This window comes from Emydura macquarii, unplaced genomic scaffold, assembly GCF_026122565.2.
Source record: "Emydura macquarii macquarii isolate MOO-44397 ecotype Brisbane River unplaced genomic scaffold, CSIRO-AGI_Emac_v2 contig_2994, whole genome shotgun sequence".
In the NCBI taxonomy this organism is placed as follows: domain Eukaryota; kingdom Metazoa; phylum Chordata; order Testudines; family Chelidae; genus Emydura; species Emydura macquarii.
Genome location: NW_027133131.1, coordinates 3,885,950 through 3,905,488, shown reverse-complemented (window position 1 = coordinate 3,905,488; position 19,539 = coordinate 3,885,950). Strand labels below are relative to the sequence as shown.

The 19,539-nt window shown below is 50.0% G+C and overlaps 1 protein-coding gene and 1 long non-coding RNA gene across 2 annotated transcripts in view; one reads left to right on the top strand and one right to left on the bottom strand.

Annotated features, from left to right (window-relative positions):
* The window catches only part of LOC137140919 (uncharacterized), a 52,719-nt gene that overhangs the window by 20,136 nt on the left and 13,044 nt on the right, over window positions 1–19,539 (bottom strand). The gene's annotated exons all lie outside the window — the stretch shown is intronic.
* On the top strand, window positions 9,160–12,907 carry LOC137140831 (aquaporin-5-like). Its single transcript, XM_067529482.1, has 4 exons — window positions 9,160–9,522; window positions 11,078–11,242; window positions 11,648–11,731; window positions 12,377–12,907. Exons 1-4 carry the CDS (start codon window positions 9,160–9,162, stop codon window positions 12,560–12,562), a joined length of 798 nt encoding a protein of 265 aa, XP_067385583.1. The 3' UTR covers window positions 12,563–12,907.

Here is a 19,539-nt window from a genome sequence, read left to right as displayed (position 1 = left end):
TCCTTCCCAGCTGGCGCCCGGCCCTCACCAGCCACAGGGCCTACCAGCATCTGCATCAAGACGCTCTTGCCTCATTCTCCGCGAGCAGACGGCACCGCTTGTCGATAACAAAGGCCGGTCTCCTGTATTGGCTCTGCACTTGACGGCTGAATTTCCAGTCGAACAGGGACACTGGGGGATCCACGTGCAGAACTGGATTTTCTGGGACCACGGGCATTCTGCAGAACATAATGTGTTTCTGCAGTGATCATTTCATGCTGGGGAAACGTGCTTGACAGTCTTGGAGGGAAAAGTTCTTTAATTACCCCCAGCTATGGCAGAGGACGTTTCATGCACACGCAATCACCATTGCACCTGAGAACACACAGTACTCCCCAGTGATGTCACTTCCCCCTAAGCCTGCAGGAAGACTTACTGCAGAATTACGTTTGTTCAACAACATGGTCCATTCCTTCTTGGCCTCCTAAACTCCAGAGGACATTCATGATATGTCTACACTACATCTGGAAGTGAGACTCCCAGCCCGGGATGACAGATACGTGCTAGCAGACTGAAAAGAGCTGTGCAAACGTTGCAGATCGAACTCTGAAGTCTGGGAGAGGGATTGAAAAGCCAGATTCCTGGCTGAATTGCAACATCAAAGCAACCTCTACACAGCTATTTTTAGCATCCAAGTGCAAACATTTCCCTTCTGTGGAAAATTCTGACATTTCAAAATTTCCTACAAAACAAAATTTTTCAGAAAAATTCATTTTGGGTCAATCAAAATCTGATTTTTACTTTTAAAAAAAATAGATAATATAAAATCAAAAATCAAAACATCACAGTCCAATAAGGATTTAATCGAAAGCCTTTTCATCACAATCAACGCATTTCTACGAAAAGTTTCTATTTTGATGAAACTGCATTTTCTGACGGAAAAATGTCCTGCTGGCAAATTTTGGACCAGTTCTAGTAAACCATAAACAACCCTCCAAAAAAGGTTTGGAAACTCAAATGCAAATACAAGAAACCCACTTTAATTCATTTTAATCTTATGGTTTTTAAAGCATTCTCGGGATTTTTGGGGCCTGACATGATTTTTGAACAATTGGAATTGGCCATTCTGCAAGAGCCAAGACAAACAACTCCAGCTGAAAGAAAGCAGTGTTCTTGTGGGCAAGAAACTAGCGTGGAACTGAAATTCACAATCTTCTCTGTGTCCTTGGGCATGTGCTTTAATCCCTTGTGCCTCATTTACCACGTCTTTTAAATGTCCTGTCTATTTATGATGAAAACTCTTTGGAGCAAGGTTAGTCTTTTATCATATGCATGAACAATGCCCCTGAATCCCAGCAGAGCTACTGTGATACCAATAATAATTCAAACAGCAAATTTGCTTCCCCCCCCCCCCCCCGTCCCCCGCCAAAAGAAATAAAACCCCAGAAAATTTGCAAACAGAATAAAGAGTCTGATTCATCCAACAAAATATTTGATCTGTAGAGTTTGCTTAGCTTAGCTCTCTCACTCCCACCAGAACAACTCCTGATTTACACCAATGCAAAAAGAGAATCAAACCCTTTCTCTTGTCCCTCCAAGAATGGCATAGAGCCAAGGACAGAGAGAGAGAGAGAGATGTTGCAAAGACACCATCCTTTCTGGGTGCTTTACATAATAAATCGCAGAAGAGGGTGCCATGGGACATTTTTATGGCAACTGTTTAATCAGCGAAAGGAAAGGCTGGAGCTTCTTTGAGTCTGAAACTGTTCTACCTGGGATGAGAGGTGGCAAGAGCGTTCAGTGTCCTCTAGTTGGCACTGGATTATGGGAGGCCCCTATATATATATATACACACATACCCCCACAAAAATGGAGGGATGAGCAAGAAGCCATTGTCCAGACACACACTAGCCACGCCTGGAGAAATTGCACAGGTAGCTTTGCCTGTGTGTTTCCTGCTGAGCTCTTTGGAACACTCTTGCTTGTCTTCTTTGTCCTGGGTTCTGGCTTTCCTTGGACTTCTCCCCTCCCATCCATCATGCCAGCCAGCAGCCTTGGTGCAGACCTCTGAGCACATCAGCAGCACCCACGTGAACCCAGCAGTAGCCTTTCTCTTGGAGGCCCATATCTCTTTGCTCCAAGCCGTGTCCATATTATGTCCCAGCTGCTGATGGCCATGGTCAGAGCATCCCTGCTGGTTGCTTCCAGAGGCTGCCTAACAAAGCTGAGCCTGAAGGTGTTAAGTTCATTGATGGGGACATGGCTAGAGAGTTTTTTTGCCAATTTCTGCAGCTGCTGTTCTCTATGTGCCTGACCAAGGTTCACATGGAATCAATGGAAACAGTTCCATTGGTCCCAAAGGGCGCGGGGTCAAGCTTTTGGTGTGGAGAGGGTCACATGTAGAGGTGATCAGGAGTTTTTGGATTATGCATTTTTTATTGAAAAATGCCAATTCATCAAAAACAAACGGCTTTGTGGGAAAGGATCGGCTTGGATGAATTTCCTGTTTCAAAAAAAGTTTCAGAAATGTTTCGAAATTGTCAACTGTCCCATTGCAACGTTTTCAAAAGGAACAAGGTTTGGGTTTCTGGTTCAAAATGACTTTTGGTTTCAAAATTGAAGTTAATTCCAGGTTAAAAATAAGGAAATGGTCCACATTAAAATGAAAACGTTTCAAAGTTACGGAGATGAAATGTTTCGGCCAACCTGATCCAAACTTTTTGGGGGATTTTCAGTTCGTGAACATTTTCAAGATTTTGATTTTTCAGCCTGATTCGAGAGGGGGCACATTTTTCAACATCTTGAAGAGTCTCACGGATCGGGAAAACCATCTCCCACCCAGCTTTTGTCATAAGTCATCTTTACTGTTGGGGCATTAATTTGCTGGACCACTTCATTGCCATGAGACCTGCTGCGATATCCCTGTGGTGATATGCTGCAGATAACACCAGATATTGCTGATTGTATCATCTTGTGCAGTGGGAAAGGGCTCCATGGTTTGCCTCAGGAATGCAGTCATAATTGTGGAGGAATGTCAGGGAACAGATCCAAACTGCATCTTCTTGCTAATCACCCACTGAAGCTAGATCTTGCTCCTTGCACCTCGCAGAGGCATTGATGCCTGTGCAGAACAGAGTCATTCTGATCAAGTCCTTTTCCACCCATCTTGCATGAGAGTAAAAGGCGACATTGGGCCAGGTTCTCAACTGATGTAAATCCACACAGCGCCTTTGACTTCAGAGGAGCTGTGCCCATTTACACCAGCTGGATTTGGCCCATGACGTGCAGTGTAGTGGTGAGTCTCTGCTGCACTGCATGGGTATTCAAGCGCTCATGTGGTGCTTTTAGGACAGCGGTTCCCCCCAGCATCCTTGGCTGAAATTTCCACTCTCTGGCTGCAGCTGTGCAGCATGTTGGAGGACAGCCAGTTGGTCGCCTCCACCCCAAAAGTGGCTGCATTTCAGTTATGCTGCGTCTATATACTGCTGTTAGCAACGGCAATACGTTAGGAAGAGTGGATTTATTATTACAGAGTCATGCACATCATAGTTTCTACAGGCCAAGCGTACCACACACCCAAGGGGCTCTTTGCATTCCTCCATTCCCACCCCACCCACACAAGTGCCCCAGGTGCCCCGCTTCCAGTCCCAGTCTATTTCAGGGACTCCCCCTGTTTCCTCTTGCTAAGGGTTCTGTGTGCCACCCCTCTCAATCGCCCCTCCTCAAATACCAGGATCCCCCATTTTAGCCACCCAGCTTTTGTGCCCCCTCCCCATTCCCATTTCTCCATGTTAGGTCTACAAAGCTCCGCCCCCCAGTTTGCAACTGGACTAAAGATCTATTGCGTTGTTGGGGTCATTTTCCTTCCCAATAAATAGCAACGCAACCCCCAGCCAACCCAGTGCTGTTGACCTATTCCTCACCCTCCACCTTGTCCTTTGCCTCCTAGTTGATTGACACCTGCAAGACTGACAGCCTGGGCCATCCAGCAATCTCCGCCTGGCTGTGTTCCTGAGACACCCCTTGGGGAGGAAGTACTCATGCATCAAGTCCGATTCCCCATGCCGTCAGTGCAAAGTGGTGGGCGATCGGCCACCAGATCAGAATGGTGCACTGGTGCCAAAATGGAAATGGAGGAGGGAGTCGCTTGCATCATGTCACTGATTTTCCTAGTTCTACTTCACCCGCTGCCCCATGAATCCCATCAGATCTCTAATGCCAGCAGTTGTAACAGGCACCTTGAAAATCCAATGAGCGAGACAGCTCAGGGACTGGTGCATTTCGATAGCTATGCACACTGCCAAGGGAAGATCAGATCTTTGTTGCCTGAATCCTTAGCACATCGTTAAAGAGAAATCAGACCACTTAACTGGTAGATAAGAGTGGCTGCGGTTGTTGCTGGACAAGGAATGGTTTTTCTTTAATAATCTATAACATTATCCTGACCCCCAGTCAGAAAAAGTTTGCTCAGACATCCTAGTATTTGGAAAGACACCCCACCCAGCCACCCACACACCCCACTCTTCACACACACCCCACTCTTCACACACACCCCACTCTTCACACACACCCACACACACACACACACACAGTAGTTCACTCAATATACAATTACTGCTACAGCCTGTCCATGTTGCCATGGAATATTCTTTAATGTATCATCTGTTGTCAGCAGCTATTATTAAATACTCCAGTGGCAGAAGCATGTGGCAGGAAGGGAGGGGCTGCTGATAGTTGCCATTTTTGTCTGCGTGTGTGTCACTTTTATCATTATTATGCTCAATAAATGCCTGAAAATTTTAAAAACTGAGTCAGGTTTTATTGTTTAACTTCCCCGAACCGTTCCATTCATCCTGATGGTAGGTGTCATTGAAAGGATTCGATTTCCTAATGCTGTTATGTATTTTGCGGTAACACCCCCTTTTGTGCTATACAAACCCAGAACAAAAAAGATGGTCCCTACTTCATGGAGTATTTACAATCTAATCTAATTTTACAGTGTAACCACCTACGTTTGGCAATCTCACATTGAAACTGACCAGTCCGAAATCTGGGCTGATTGGAAATTACAAATCAGTAGCTTCCCAGTTGAAGGTCAGAAAATGAAATCAGCCACCCAGAGATTACAAAAAGCAGCGATTTATTCACTGAATAACACACACACCTCCATGGGAAAGGACGTGTGCCAAACTTTGCAGTTTGACAAAAACTCTGGCAGCTCTAATTTGCTCAAATCCATCAGGCTTTGGCAGTAAGGAGCTCCGGAAGCGGATGGTTTTGATCTTATTAGGTTACATTGTTTGTCTAAGAGCAAGATTGTTGGGAGAGGAGGGCAAAGACAGATCCTATCCTCAGAGCAACCACAAAGTGCCATTCTTCTGCATTCCTGGGAGTTTTCCCTATTAATCTGAGCCCGCCTTCCCGCCCCCGGTTGGAGAATTTTCACTCCCAGACCTAATTCACTGGGTTTCCCCCCCTGCAAAGAAATAGCTTTGTAGTCAGATTCAGACTTGATGGAAGAAGAGGACTCCATAAAGGCCAAGGGAGTTTCACGCACTTACACTAGTTCTGGTTTGATTGTTAAGGGGTGTTGGGTGACAGTCCTTCATAGACTGTCCTTTGAGTTGTTTAAATCCTAGTGGGTCTGAAACTGCCCAATGGACAGCATGGGTGTTGATCGTTCACCTGTCGGGGAGATGCAGCCACCTCTGCTGTGGAACACAGCAGTACTTGTGTTCTAGCAATGTTGTGAATAAGAGCTCAAGAAAGGAAAAATGGTTTACGGCATCCAGCTGAAACTGCGGCTAGGGTTTAAGGGAAGTAGAAGGTCATTACTCATGTTGGAATTTGGCCCGGGCATCTTGAGGAACCGGCTTGCAAAACTTTCACCAGAACATGCCAATGGCCCAGCTGGATTAGGTTTAGCAGACCTGATTCTTAGTTTGCTTTACTTGCTGCTCGTGATCCACAGAGCTGGGGGAACGTGATTATTATGAATTCTGCTGTACCCAATCCATAGTTACCTAGGACCTTGCGGCTGCATGCTTAAAACTGCAGCTTGCTGCATGCTTAGGGCTTCGGGCAGGAGAAACAGAATTCAGCTTTCTTTTACTATTAAAGCACAAGTCCCTGATTCTCAAATTAAAGGGTCTTTCCCCTCTTTTAGCCTTACAGGGAATAGAACCAGTTTGCAGACTGTGTCCATGTAGGGGTTGCTCACTCACTGCTGGAATGCAGCTGCCTCTGGGTTGGAGTACAGCAATTATTAGCAGTGCTACAAAAAAGTTTTCACAAGTAAAATATGAACTGCAGAGAGAATGTTAAGGTGGTGGAATGTAATTAGTCGAGCTGGAATTCGGCTAGAAAGCTCCCTAAACCTTGCAACAAAAAAAAATGTTCTAGGACTTGTAGCAATCATGAGAGGGCCTTTCCTCCCCTGCTACATGTGAACCAGGGGTTTGCTCCACCCATTGATCTCAGCAATTAAATGTCAGCACCATATCAGTTTCCCGCAGTACAGAGCTCAGAACCTTCACCCTCTGCTCTTTTAGAGTCCCCCCCCCCCCGCTTTCTTTTCTTTTTTTGCTCTGGGTGAGCAGCCTGACATGGGAAGAGAGGTGTAAATCTGGGATTATTCCCATTCAAACCTTAGGGGTTTACACTGGCATTGATCAAAATCTGACCCTTGACCTCGTTAATGGTTAAAAAAAAAAAAAAAAGCGGAAAATTACCAGGTGAGCCACACACACACGACCTCTCCTCTGCTGAAAGCATCCTGGCCTGACTCCTGCAGTCCCCTCCTGCAACGTTAGTCCAACCTGCACACAACTGTGCTCCCAAAACCGCAGCGCCTTGCCGGCCTCCGAAATGAGTGCCAGGACAGAGAGATGCAGGGAATTTCAAAAAGGGCTCAGGGACAGATTCCAGGGCATTGGCCTCACCCGAGAGCTTCGCTTCTACGGATGTGCCCAAAGAAGGTTGAGATTTTCAGGTTCCAGCAGCTCCCGCTGGGATTCTCATAGCCAGAGCTCTGCAAAAGGTTCAGCCGCCGAGGTGCCAAGTTCTTGTGCAGATCCAGCGCCCGAGCCGGGAGCTGAGCCGTTTTGAAAATCAGGCCCTGGCTGTGGGGGCAGAGCTCTTGAAAACTTAGGCGGCAGAGGGGGTAGCACATTGCTCAAACTACAATGAGCAACGGGCCATGGCTGCTAGCCAGATGCAGCAGTGTTACCGTGAATGGCAGTTTCGTTCCCATACCCATAGGTTGCTACTGCCAGGATCCCCTGTGATTTTTCTTCTGGGTGCCACTAATCCGCAAGAGACGTCCCCGATCCATAACACGTTCCAGGGGCTATTTCACACCCAGGGAGTTCTGTGCTGACCAGCACCTTCACCTCCATGTCTCTGATACCTGGCTGGAATTGCCTAGGAGAAACGGCAGGAGACGGGGGGTGCCCTAGAGGTATCTCAGATCTCAGACAAGGAAGGGGCCCGAGGGAGGAGGAAGGTGGATCCCCTCTAAGAAGCAGACATGGGAAAGTTGGCTGTGCCTGAGGGAAAAGACCAGTAGCAGAATTCCCCTGCCCTTGCACAGGGCAGCCCATGGTAACACTCTCTCCAGCGCCCCCCACCCCCACCCCGCTGCCTACTCTGGGCTGGCAAACACTCAGCTGCAGACAAAGAGAAGGGCTTTGTTTATTTACCGCATGTGTTTAAATCTATGGCTTGCGAAAGCCGAGGGAGTAGAGTAAAGTGTGCGTGTGTTTGCAGGCTGCCATCCAGCTTTCCAAAAAACCTCTGCCAATGCTCCTCACCTGCAACATGCCTTGTTTACACCTGTCCTGGGCACCCGGCCCAGCTTGATCCCATCCCAGCACTCCCATTCCACCCCCAAGCTCCCCAATACCTTCGTCCTGCAGCACCCCCTGCTAGTCGAATCACGGCCCACTGCCACGGGACTGCCAGGCCTTTGCTAGTCCACTCGCTGGGATTGCTTGGCTGGGCACCCACCCAGCTCTGCCAATGCAGTTCACTTCCGCGGGCCCAGTCCTGGGCTCCTCACAGCTCTGCCAGCCGTCTTTAGCCTTCCCAGCAGCACCAGCTGTTATTCCAAGCCGAGGCACCATTCGGTGCTCTGCCAACCTGCATTACCCTGCTCATTCCATCCCCCGGCTCCCGTGCAGCTCTGCCAACCCACCTCAACACTGCTCAGTCTCTTCTGAACTAAGACTGCAAAAGCCACGGGGTCCAGGGAACATGCCCAATACGCAGCAGGCCCTAGGCTGCAGCCCAGCAAAACACATTCCACTAGGGAACTTAAACAGGATTTGAGCCCCAGCTGGGAGACTAGAAGCGTATTAACCTCCTGTCCCCACAACCACCCACCTGCTGGATGGGACCAGATCAGCAGCAAAATATTTCCCTTTAGAGCACAGGACCCACGCAAGCGACTGTGATCTGCAAAGCCTCAGGTCAGGTGCTGCATTTCTCCTGCATATTTGAAGTCCCAGTTCTAATTCCTGAGTTCCTCATGTGGATTGCTGGTCTGCACAAAATAAGTCCTCTAGCAAAACTCCCACCTCTGCCCCTAACACCCTGCATCAGCTAAGCACCAGGGGCCAGATTCTGATCACAGACTTGCCGGTGTAAATCAGCAGCAATTGCATGGATGAGAGTGACTCTGGACTGACCCTGAGAGGAGAAAATGACCAGAAGAGCTTTCCCCATCCCTGCAGTGAATCTAACCAGCAATAAGGACATTGTCACCTTAAATCTAAGGAAGCAAAAAAACGAATACATGTGCCCGTTCCAAAATGAAAGAGAGACGCAAAGAGGCAGCGACGGGGATCAACGCCTGGTTACACAACGTGTTATCTAACGACCACAAAGACATCGGATAGGGGGCCATTGTCTGGAGAAAAAAGGGAGAAAGAAACCCTGCCAATCATCTGAGTCCTTCACTCCCTGAGAGGCGTTGAAGTTATTTTCAGCTGAAATCTTTTCCAGCTGCCCAGGAAGATTTGGGAGGCTGGGCCAGTTCCTTGGCTCCACCCATCATCTAGGTAATACACCTCCCTGCTGCTCCTGTGTATATATGGCCCTGCACCTTGCTGCTATTCGCAGAGCCCAAGAGACAGAAGCCTACCACTTATTTCTCTCCAACCACCCCGTCCCGATCCCACCATGTGTAAGGAAATTTGCACCCTGGCTTTCGTCCGGGCCATCCTGGCCGAGTTCCTGGCCACCATGATCTTCGTCTTCTTCGGCCTCGGCTCAGCCTTGAAGTGGCCCTCGGCCCTGCCCAGCATCCTGCAGATCTCGCTATCTTTCGGCCTGGCCATCGGCACCTTGGTACAGATGTTCGGTCACGTCAGTGGCGCTCACATCAACCCGGCGGTGACCATCGCCTTGTTGGTGGGGAACCACATCTCCTTCCTGCGGACGGTGTTCTACGTGGTGGCCCAGCTGGTCGGGGCCATCGCAGGGGCAGGCATCCTTTTCCTGGTGACCCCGGCCAACACCCGTGGAAACCTGGCCGTCAATTCGGTAAGTCTCTTCCCTGCCTAGGGAGGATTAATCATGCCCGTGGCTTAAGCAACCCGCTGCATGGGTTCCCAGCCTCCTGCGAGGAATTGGATCCAACACGAGGGTTAAGGGATCCCTCGCCGGTTCGCCCCAGTACTGGAAATAATATCCATGCAGATGGAGAGAAATGGGAGCACAGCCTTAATGTAGCTGGGACTGCACTGACAGCACGGATTTATTGTGCCGTGCAATTAATGAGGTGGGGTTTTTGCTAAGTGCTTCTCTTAGTCTGAGGGCACGAGTGAGTCACACACACCTTTCAGAAGGGCTCAACTCCAGCCTCCGCCTGTCTTCCTGGAGATCAGGGCAGGGAAAGGAGCTGAGCTAGGACTGGAGGGGAGCCCACTTGAACTAGTACGGGGAGGGCGGGAGGGGGTAAGATCCCACTTAAACCAGTCTGGTGGGGAGGTTAGGCGCTCTTTAGACCAGCATGGCGAAGATGGTCGGAAGATCCCTTAAAACCACTATGGAGGGGAAGTTGGACCAGTCTGAGGAATGTAGCTGGAAGATCTTTGTCCAGCATGAAGAAGATAGTTGGGAGACCACTTAGACCAGCCGAGGGGAGATTGGAGGAAGGGGGGTTCTTTGGGGAGGGAAGAGGGGGAGATTAGACGCCCACTTAGATCAATATGGGGGCAATGCTGGAAGCAGGTCAGAGAGGGGGAGGGGGACACCGGGAGATCTCTTAGATCAATATTGGGGAGTGCGGCTGGTGGGAACACCAGTTAGACCAGTCTAAACCATTTTCTGGGCACCCTTTCAGACCAGTACGAGGAGGACAGGTTGTCATGTGAGAGCTGATGATTCTTGGAGCCTTCAGCCTCGCAGGAGGGTTTTCAGGGGCTGTGCTTTACGCACTGGTTGCTTTTTGCCCCTCCAAGCCCCTAAACTCCCCCGTTAGCTTTGTCCCTGAGCCAGTGTCTTATAGCCCTTCACTTCCCTGCACTTCCTCCCCACGCCCCCCACCCACTCCTGACTGGGCCAGAGCCTCACCCCAGCCCAGGGGGGCTGGATCCTTCCGCCAGCCAGTTTGGGAGAGATTAAAACAGGTGCATTGACCACATGTGGTGATGGACCATCCCACCCCAGCGGCAGCCCCTCTGGATCCCCACTGTTCCCCACCATAGTCCCAGACCGGGGAGAATCTTCACCCCAGCCCCTGTCCTCACCTCTCCCTCCAGGTATTGCTCACACCCTCACTGAAGAGCTGACAGGTCACTGGCTGCTCCAAAGCAGTTGGGGTGGGTGCCCGATTAGCAAAGAGAGATACCTTAAGGTGATAAGTGATTTGTAAATGCCTAGAGGGAAAGGGACTTGCAGATTAGATAGATAGATGGGGGGTGCAGCATGGGTATAGATAAACTGATCAATCCAGTGGCATCTCCTTGCTGGGAATTTGAACCATTTCTTACGAAGGAAATTCCATTCTCAGTGTAAACAGCTCTGGGTAGCAAAACCCTTCTGTCCGGCTCAGCTCAGCGGCCACGTAATGTTTGTGCTTGTTCTTCATTTGCAGCTCAACAACAACACGTCCCCAGGCCAGGCCCTGGTGGTGGAGATCATCCTCACCTTCCAGCTGGCCATGTGCATCTTTGCCTCCACCGATAAACGCCGGACCGACGCCTTAGGCTCCCCAGCATTGTCCATCGGCCTGTCGGTCACCCTGGGTCACCTGGTTGGGGTGAGTGTCTGCTCTGGAATCCGGGTAACCAGGCAGGAGAGCTGGCCACCCAGGGAACTCCCAGCTCATCTCATCCTAGGCGGCACTATAAATAGCAGGGCTGCCGTGCCAGCTGTTGGAGGGAGCTCCCAGCAGGAGGCGCTGTAGGCAGCGGGGCAGGAGCCCCAAACGTGAGGAGGGGGAATGACAGCTGCTCCAATCCCAGCCTCTCCCAGCACGAATCCTAGCAGTCAATGGGGCAATGCTAAATATGGTGAAGCCCTGTAAGGAATGAGTCAGGAATGGAGCACAGGTCGTGGGGGAAACCCCCAGTTACGCCAGTCTCACCTCCCACAATGGAGCAATGCCCTGATTGCAGAAGGAAGGGAAACCTGATCCATCTTAATTCCCCATGTCCCTTTACAGATCTACTTCACCGGCTGCTCCATGAACCCAGCACGATCCTTTGCACCCGCCGTCATCATGAAAAGATTCAGCCCTGCTCACTGGGTAAGAATTCCCCTCCGGCTCACTGCCCGGCAGAGAATAGCGAAGGCACCACAGCTGGTTGCTGGTTGGACTGAGCCACTCCTCATTGGCAGCTCAAGAGCAAATGGGGTCAGGGCTGAGGAAACAGGGGAGGGGGGTGTTTGAGCACTAAGGAATTTGGGGCAGAGGGGGGGATCTGCTAGGGGATGACAACTGAAGGAGGCCATAGCTAGGAGAGACAGGATTGGTCAACCAGAAAGTAACATGATCAAACTGGGGCTACAAGATAGTGGCACGGGTGGGCAGAGAAGCAGCTTATCAATAGCACCTGACATGGGACACCCCCGCCCGGGGTATGTATTTATTGTTTAGCACCTAGAGGCCAATGGCTAAGCACTGTTTGAACATGGAAGAAAAAGTCCCCTGGGATTTCCCATGGTCTACAATGGGGAGGCAGTGTGGCCTACTGGATAGAGAAGTGGACAGGGACTCAGTACACGGGGACTCTCTGTGTGATTTTGGGCAAGCCGCATCCCTGTGCCTCACCTTCCCCATCTGTAAACTGTGGATGATGACACTGATCTCCTTCATAAAGTGCTTTGAGATCTACAGCCGAAAAGCGCTATGGAAGGATTAGACATTCTCATTCTACCCTTGGCTTCTCAGGTCTTCTGGTTCGGCCCCATCATCGGCGCAATCCTGGCCTCCCTGCTTTACAACTACTTCCTGTTCCCCTATGCGCTGAACAGATCCGAGAGGGTAGCCATCGTGAAAGGCACCTACGAGCCAGAAGAGGAGTGGGAAGAACAGAAGGAGCGAACGACAAAATCCATGGAGCTGACCTCCCCGTAAGAGCAATTGCGGGAAGGGGAAAACCAAAGAACAAGCCAAGACTCTTAATCTGTGGCCTTATAACCCAAAGACCAATAGTCTCTATCTGCAAAAGAAGGGGGGCGTGCGATATCTGTGTATATACCCTCTGATTGTGAGAGTGAGTGGTACAAACATTCCTGGCCGAAGACTAGAGAGCCATGCCCAGCAGCAAAGGATTTTTAGCGTGATGCAACCATACCTGATCTGCTGGCCTTGATCTTTGGGACAAGCCTCAGGTCCGAACACTTCCCCCCAGCCAAACACCCCCCGACTTTTTTTTTTTTTTGGGTGGGTGGCAGGGGGGATAACCTGGTCTGGATTTCACAGCCCACCTCAACTGGGTGGGGATAACTTCCACTGTTTTTTTCTTTTAATATGCCAACGGTGCCCCTGGCAGGGTCACGTGCAGTGTTGATGTAGCCGGGTCGCTCCCAGGACATTCGAGAGACAAGGTGGGTGAGGTAATATCTTTTATTGGACCAACTCCTGGGGGTGAGAGAGACACACGGAGCTCTTCCTGAGGAAGAGATGGAGGAGGCCAGACCTGCAGAAGAGCTCTGTGTGGGCCAAAAGCATCTTTCTCTCCCTCACAGAAGTCGGTCCAAGAAAAGATATTACCTTGCCCACCTAGTGTTTCACTTACATGGTCAACATAACAGGGTCCCCTCGTGATCCTGGATGGTGGGTATGTGGACAGCCCTCTGTAAGGTCAACGAGCCATTCAGTAGCTTTTTGTGGGGTGGGCTGGGAGTTTAACAGGGGTGTGTATCTCTCAGAGACCGCCTGGCCTGAAGGGAATAGACCGCCCATGATTGTGGGCCCATAATTGGCTTCTGGAGGGGAAGTCAATGAAAAGGCCCATGAGCAACAAGCACAAATCTCACCACAAAGAGCAAGGTCTTCTGGTTTATTCAGCTGTGCCCAGGCCTCATCCCACTGCACTGGGTATTGGGGTGGCTGGGACAGGGAAGCAGGGAGACATCCCAAGGTTGTTCCCCCTTCCCCACCCCACCCCCCACCTAAGCAGCTGAGATTGTCGGGGCTTCCCCCACCCCAGCCAACATTTGTGCAGTGTTACACCTCATGGGACACAAGAGATGGGCGGGGGGAGGAGGGGAGGGACAGAGAAAGGGGAGCAGGGAACAGAAGAAAGGAGATACAGCAAGGAGGAAATGGGGGAACGGGTGAGATTAACAGGCCCAAGCCTTTGTTGTCCCTAGGGCCAGACGTCTTCTTGCCGGGGCTGGAAATTCGATTGCTCCCTGGCCACGAAGCACAAGGTCACAACTGCTCCATTGGGGGAGAACCTGAGGCATCGGGAAAGGCCCTGGATCTCTAGGACACCCTGTAACCTTAACAGTCCAGGCCCCTGGCTCGCTCCATAGGCCTGTCGACACGTCCTGTAAGCCCTAACCGCACTTCCAGCTTCTGCTTCTTTTCTTTCCCTTCCCTTCCCAAGCTTCTCCTGAGAACCACACGCCGCAGATTAAGGCCTTGTCTACACTAGCACGTAGGCCGGCAAAACGTTTGTCGCCATGACACGGCTCCACCCGCCCTCTTCCAGCGGCACAGCTGTACCAATACCGCCCGGCCGCTGTGAGTTTTAAGTGTAGACTAGCCCTACCTCGAAGGAATTAATCCCGGGAAAGGGGGGGAAATAGCCTCTTTCTGAATGACTCTCCATCCTCTGTTCAGGCCTTTAGGCTCAGCCAAGACCCCAAGCAAAAAGGAGCGAGAATAGGTTGTTTGTTGTAGAGGATTCTTCAGAGGCTCTGGTTCCCGGCTCTGCTGCTGTGTATTTATCTCAATACCGCCATACCCCTGACCTTTCACAAAAGGCCACGCTACAGGCCTGAGACTGCATTCCTTGTCCACCCAGAGCTCCCATTAAATCCCACAGAAGCATTGGGTGCCTGGAGGGGAGACAGAGATGGGGATACTGCATAAGAGCCGAGAAAGGCACAGGACTGATTTCTACAGACAGTTGCAGCAAAGCAATTTTTCCCACAGCACGTCCCCGGGGGAAGCTGCTCTTTCCTGCATTGGCTGGTGGTGGCGATTCCTGTTTACTTGGTGCATGAAGGACATGATTTTAGACTGTGTATTTGGATCTCTGTAACATATTGTATTATTTATTGTCAATAAAAAGAAGCAAAAAAAGAGAGTCAATCCTGAGATTTATGGGACACCACAGGTTAATCCTGAAAGCACAGCTGGCCCAGGGTCTGATAAAACTCCTACTTAATTGTTGTTCAATGATGGGCAGCACTCAGACTGGCCTCACCCCTGCTCTGCTCTATTAATCCCATTTCACAGATGAGGAAACTGAGGCACACACACGGTGCATTAATTTCAAGGGGAATAGTGGGTGCTCAGCCCACCTGCAAATTAGGTCCAAGGCAATGGGGTCCTGTTGATCATCCAAAAAAAGAGAGGTCTGGCTACACAGCAGCTGCTTTGGAAAGTCTGTGGCTGCACGGCCAGTGTGGGACAGCTGGGACTAAAACTCAAGCTCCCTCTCCCACACTCTGCCTATTAGGCAATGCTACCTCTAATCGTGCTAAGAGAAGTCTGAGTGGGGGCTGTGCTTGCTCACCCCATGATGGGATTTCAGCGCGCACGATGCTATCAAGAGAAGAGGATGATATGTATACCTCGGGGGCTATTTAGGGAGGGAGAAGAAGAGCCCAAGGAGGGTCACCAAACCCCCAAGATTATCCTGGAGCCTCCAGGAATTGAAGATGAATCTTTAATGAAAGATTACGTCCTGTGATGAAACCTCCAGGAATATGTCCAACCCAGACTGGCAAGCGTAAGCACAAACAAACACTGGACAAATGTCCCTCAAGAGCTCTCCCAGATTGACTCCGTCCTGAGTAGCTGGACCCTCTGCTGTTCCAGTCCCGGCCTCATACACAGGCAACTCAGCCAAATACACACCTTAATCCCAACCCACAACCCACCCCCTTGCTGTTCCAGTCCTGAGCTCACACACACACAACTCAGCCAAATGCCTTAATCCAGACCTTCTGCAGCTTGCTGGCTTTTCCGGTTCTGCCACTCGCTTTTGCCAATGTGTCTCATTCCTGACCTGGAATAGCCCCTGTTATCCCAGTCCAGGGCTTCCACCACACAGCTCTGACGGTTTCTCTTTGAGACTTCACTCCGGCTAGCCTCCGCCTGCCCGCTCCGTCGCCTCCTGCCAGGGCGATCGCTACGGCTGTGTGGCATTTTGCTTATGAACTCCCCAGCCGGGACACAGCTCGCCCTGCTATGGGCACCTCGGCCGCCACACTTCCTGTTGTTACAGCAGAGCGCTCCAGCTTCGCAGTGTGATCCGCGGGTGCCTACAGACTGTGTCGTTTGTAATAGGCCCTAGAAGACATCTGGAGGCACAGTCCATGGGGCTTTGTGCCGAAGTAAACTGAGCCGCTCTATTCTACTTCCCCCCTCTCCCCCCCCAGTGAATTGGTCTGGCCTTCTGGATGCCCAGGGGACTTGGGGGAAGGCATTGGAGGATTAAACGGCCCTCGTGTGGTTCGTTAGCTTGTGTCCACACTGCAAAATGGGTGGGTTACTAGCCCAAATGAAAGCCTCACTCGGGTTTTAGCCAATGCCCCACAACGGGCCAGCTAGCTCAGGTGTAAAGCATCCTTAAACTCAGGGGTGAAGGGTGTGTGTGCGGCCAGGAGGGGGGCTAACGGCAACACCCATGTAAGAGCCCGGGTCACATTTGCACTGGACACGTACCCATAGTAAAAGAAAGTCCCTGCCCCAAAGACTTCGGTGTCTAGGAGGCAAAGCGCGAGAGGCGAAACAGAGGCACAGAGACTGGTCCTCGGTCTCAGAGCAGGCCAGTAATAGACCCAACCAGAGAATGCAGGGCTCCTGCGTGCCCGTTTCGTACCCCATGTGCGGCACCAGCCAGCCTGTGCATTTAGCGGCTTGCCCTGCGAGCTGGGATAATAGAACTTCTTCAGCTCCTGGATACTTGAAATCCAAAAACCACCCCCATCCCCAAAGCTGAAACCTCAGTTTAAACGCAAGGAAAGAGGTGTTGAAGGGCTCTCTTTCCATGTACACTCCTGCCCTCTGCTGTAAAGAATGGACAGAGACAAGGTAGCGAAGTCAGCATTAATAAAAGCACGGGAAATGCAGAAAACTTGTGTCACGACAGTGGATTTAGCATTCATGGCACCAGTGTAAAAAGCAGGTCCCTGCTGCCTGGCCTGTGACGGCTGTCTCCCCTTTATCATCATGAAGGCACCACTCAGCAACTTCAGGGGTCAGGTATGAATGGCCTAGGTGAGCGGAAAGGTCTGATCTGTCTCTGATCTCCCTGATCCCCCGTGCACGTCAGCATTGAGATCCTCCTCTGCGTGTGCTGGGCACATATTAGTTTATGGCATAGGTGCGCTCACTGCCCTACAAGGATCAGAAAGGCAAAATCCTGAGCCGTCTTCTACGCTCTCACTCATCTTTTGTTTTAAAAAAGCGGCGGTGCTTGTGTTTACTTTTGGCCTGGCTCTGAGAGTCTCCTAGGAGAATGCTCGGTTCCTTCGATGCCCACGCAGGGCAATGGGAACTGAGGCCACCCAGCACCATGCTGGCCCAGACCCTTGATCTTGGTGCTAAACGTTACCCTACTAACACCGCTGCCAATGTCCTCCAGAGTCCAAGCCCTCTGCTACCCATTTGTGGCTAATCCTGCTGGACGAAGTGGGGGTAATTGACTTGCACACAGCCCTGGTGCAGCTCCAGGTTTACATAATGGACCCTTGTGCAGGCAATATCAGCAATAAAAGGAGGAAATCAGCCACCGCCGCTCCTAACGTCAAGGATGTATTGTTCAACAAATGTGGGCCATGAGTCACTGAGTTTTCCTGGTGGTATTGTGCATCCTGGCACGACTCCTAGAGGTAGCAAGCTAGTTAGATGCCAAGCAGACAGGAGCTGGGACGGATGCAGGATGCAAAGTCAAGTAGTTAAAGAGGTGGGAATCCAAATATACTGTAAGAAATCCAGGCCTTCTCAGACGTCCTGATGTGGCCACTTGGAACTTCATAGGAGCAGTGGGGACAGAATTCAGACCCTTCTACTCCAAAGAGCAAGAACGACATAGAGGACGAACGAGGTTCCAGGACACTACCCCAGAAATGTGGGGGGAGGGTGCTAGTGGGTGGAGGCACCAAGAGAATCTTCTCATGTGATGACTGGTTCCCCTGGGGTGCAGATGACTGGGCTGGGCTATCCCCCAACCAGGAACCTTAAATGTAATTTGACTAATGAAGTTGCAGCCTGGTTACAGCCTGTACCACGTGTGCTCCGTGTATGGAAGAAGGCAAGGACACCAAGGAGCACTGGCCCCTGCTAACTGAGGTAGGGGAAAAGCAGCACTAGCCATCTAGCATAGGCCTAACTCTGCTTCCATTGAAAACTACTGACTTCCATAGGAGAAGAGATTGGCCAAAATCAAGCACTTTAGATAATCCAACCCACAGGGCAAGTGATGAGCTGGTTGGAAAGGAAAATGATAAAAAAAAAAACCAAATAAAAATCATTTTTCTTGACATTTAACACACGTTTGGAGTTGGTCAAAACCAAAATTGCAACCAAATTTCAAACATTCTTTCAATTTATGCATCCCTCCCCAAAAAAATGAAATAAGTTCAGTTGTGGGTGACTGAGGAGATTCAGTCATCGGGTGAAACTCCAGAAGTTAGTAACAGCCATTTTCTGTCAAAACAACATCCCTAGCTCTGTCTCTGCTCTCTGAAATATCCCAGTTTTTCATTTTATCCATTTGCTAATGGATTTATTTGCTAATTTTTAAGAACAGCCGTACTGGGACAGACCAATGGTCCATCTAACCCAGTATCCTGTCTTCTGCAAGGGGCTGGTGCTAGATGCTTCTCAGGGAATAAACAAAACAGTCAATTATCAAGTGATCCATCACCTGTCATCCAATCCCATCTTCTGGGCAGTCAGAGGCTTAGAGACACCCAGACCATGGGATTGTGTCCTTGATCATCTTAGCTAACAGAAATTGATGGACCTATCTTTCACCAACTTAGTCAATTCTTTTTTGAACCCAGTTACATTTTTGGCCTTCACAACATCCCCCGGCAACAAAATCCAGTTTGACGGTTCATTGTGTGAACTAGTACTTCCTTTTCTTTTAAACCTGATGCTTAATACGGTCATTGGGTGACCCCTGGTTCTTGTGGTACGTGAAGTAGTAAATAACACTTCCCTACTCCCTTTCTCCACACCATTCATGATTTTATAAATCTTTATCATAGGCCTCCCCCTTAGTTCTCTCTTTTCTAAGCTGAACAGTCCCAATCTTTTTAATTGCCCATACTCCTAATCATTTTTGTTGCCCTTCTCTGTGCTTTTTCCAGTTCTAATATCTTTTCAGATGGGTGAACAGAACAGCACGTGAGATTCAAGCTATGGGCATACCATGGATTTCTATTGTGGCCTTTTGATTTTTCTGTCTGATTGTCTATCTTTTTCCTGTTATGGTTAGCTTTCTTGACTGGCGCTGCATATCAGGCAGAGGTTTTCAGAGAACTATCCACAATAACTCCAAGACCAGCTAATATAGACCCCCATCATTTTATATGTATAGTTGGGCTTATCTTTTCCAAAGGGAGCATCAATTTACATGGATTACATTCCATTTCAAACCAGCAGGAATATGTTCTGAGCACACAAGAAGGGTGAGTGCATGCACGCGCATCACAGCAGGCAAAGCATTGTAAAAATATTTGTAGCCACCTAGGACTTGTTTGCTCTCTAGCTTTTTCCAGGGTCCTTACAGGCTTTTTTCACCTCTTTTCCCAAGTCTCTCTCTCAGAGTCTGACTTCAAGAGCTGTGTTTTCTTCCACACGCTTCCCCCTCCCCCCACCCCAATACAAAACAGCTACCCAGCCCAAAAGCTCCAGAACAG

Excerpts from the sequence above, each read along its gene's own strand:
- LOC137140831 (XM_067529482.1), top strand. The coding sequence starts at position 9,160 with ATGTGTAAGGAAATTTGCACCCTGGCTTTCGTCCGGGCCATCCTGGCC. Across the intron at positions 11,243-11,647 it reads CCCTGGGTCACCTGGTTGGG|ATCTACTTCACCGGCTGCTC; the intron begins GTGAGTGTCTGC and ends GTCCCTTTACAG. Across the intron at positions 11,732-12,376 it reads GATTCAGCCCTGCTCACTGG|GTCTTCTGGTTCGGCCCCAT; the intron begins GTAAGAATTCCC and ends TTGGCTTCTCAG.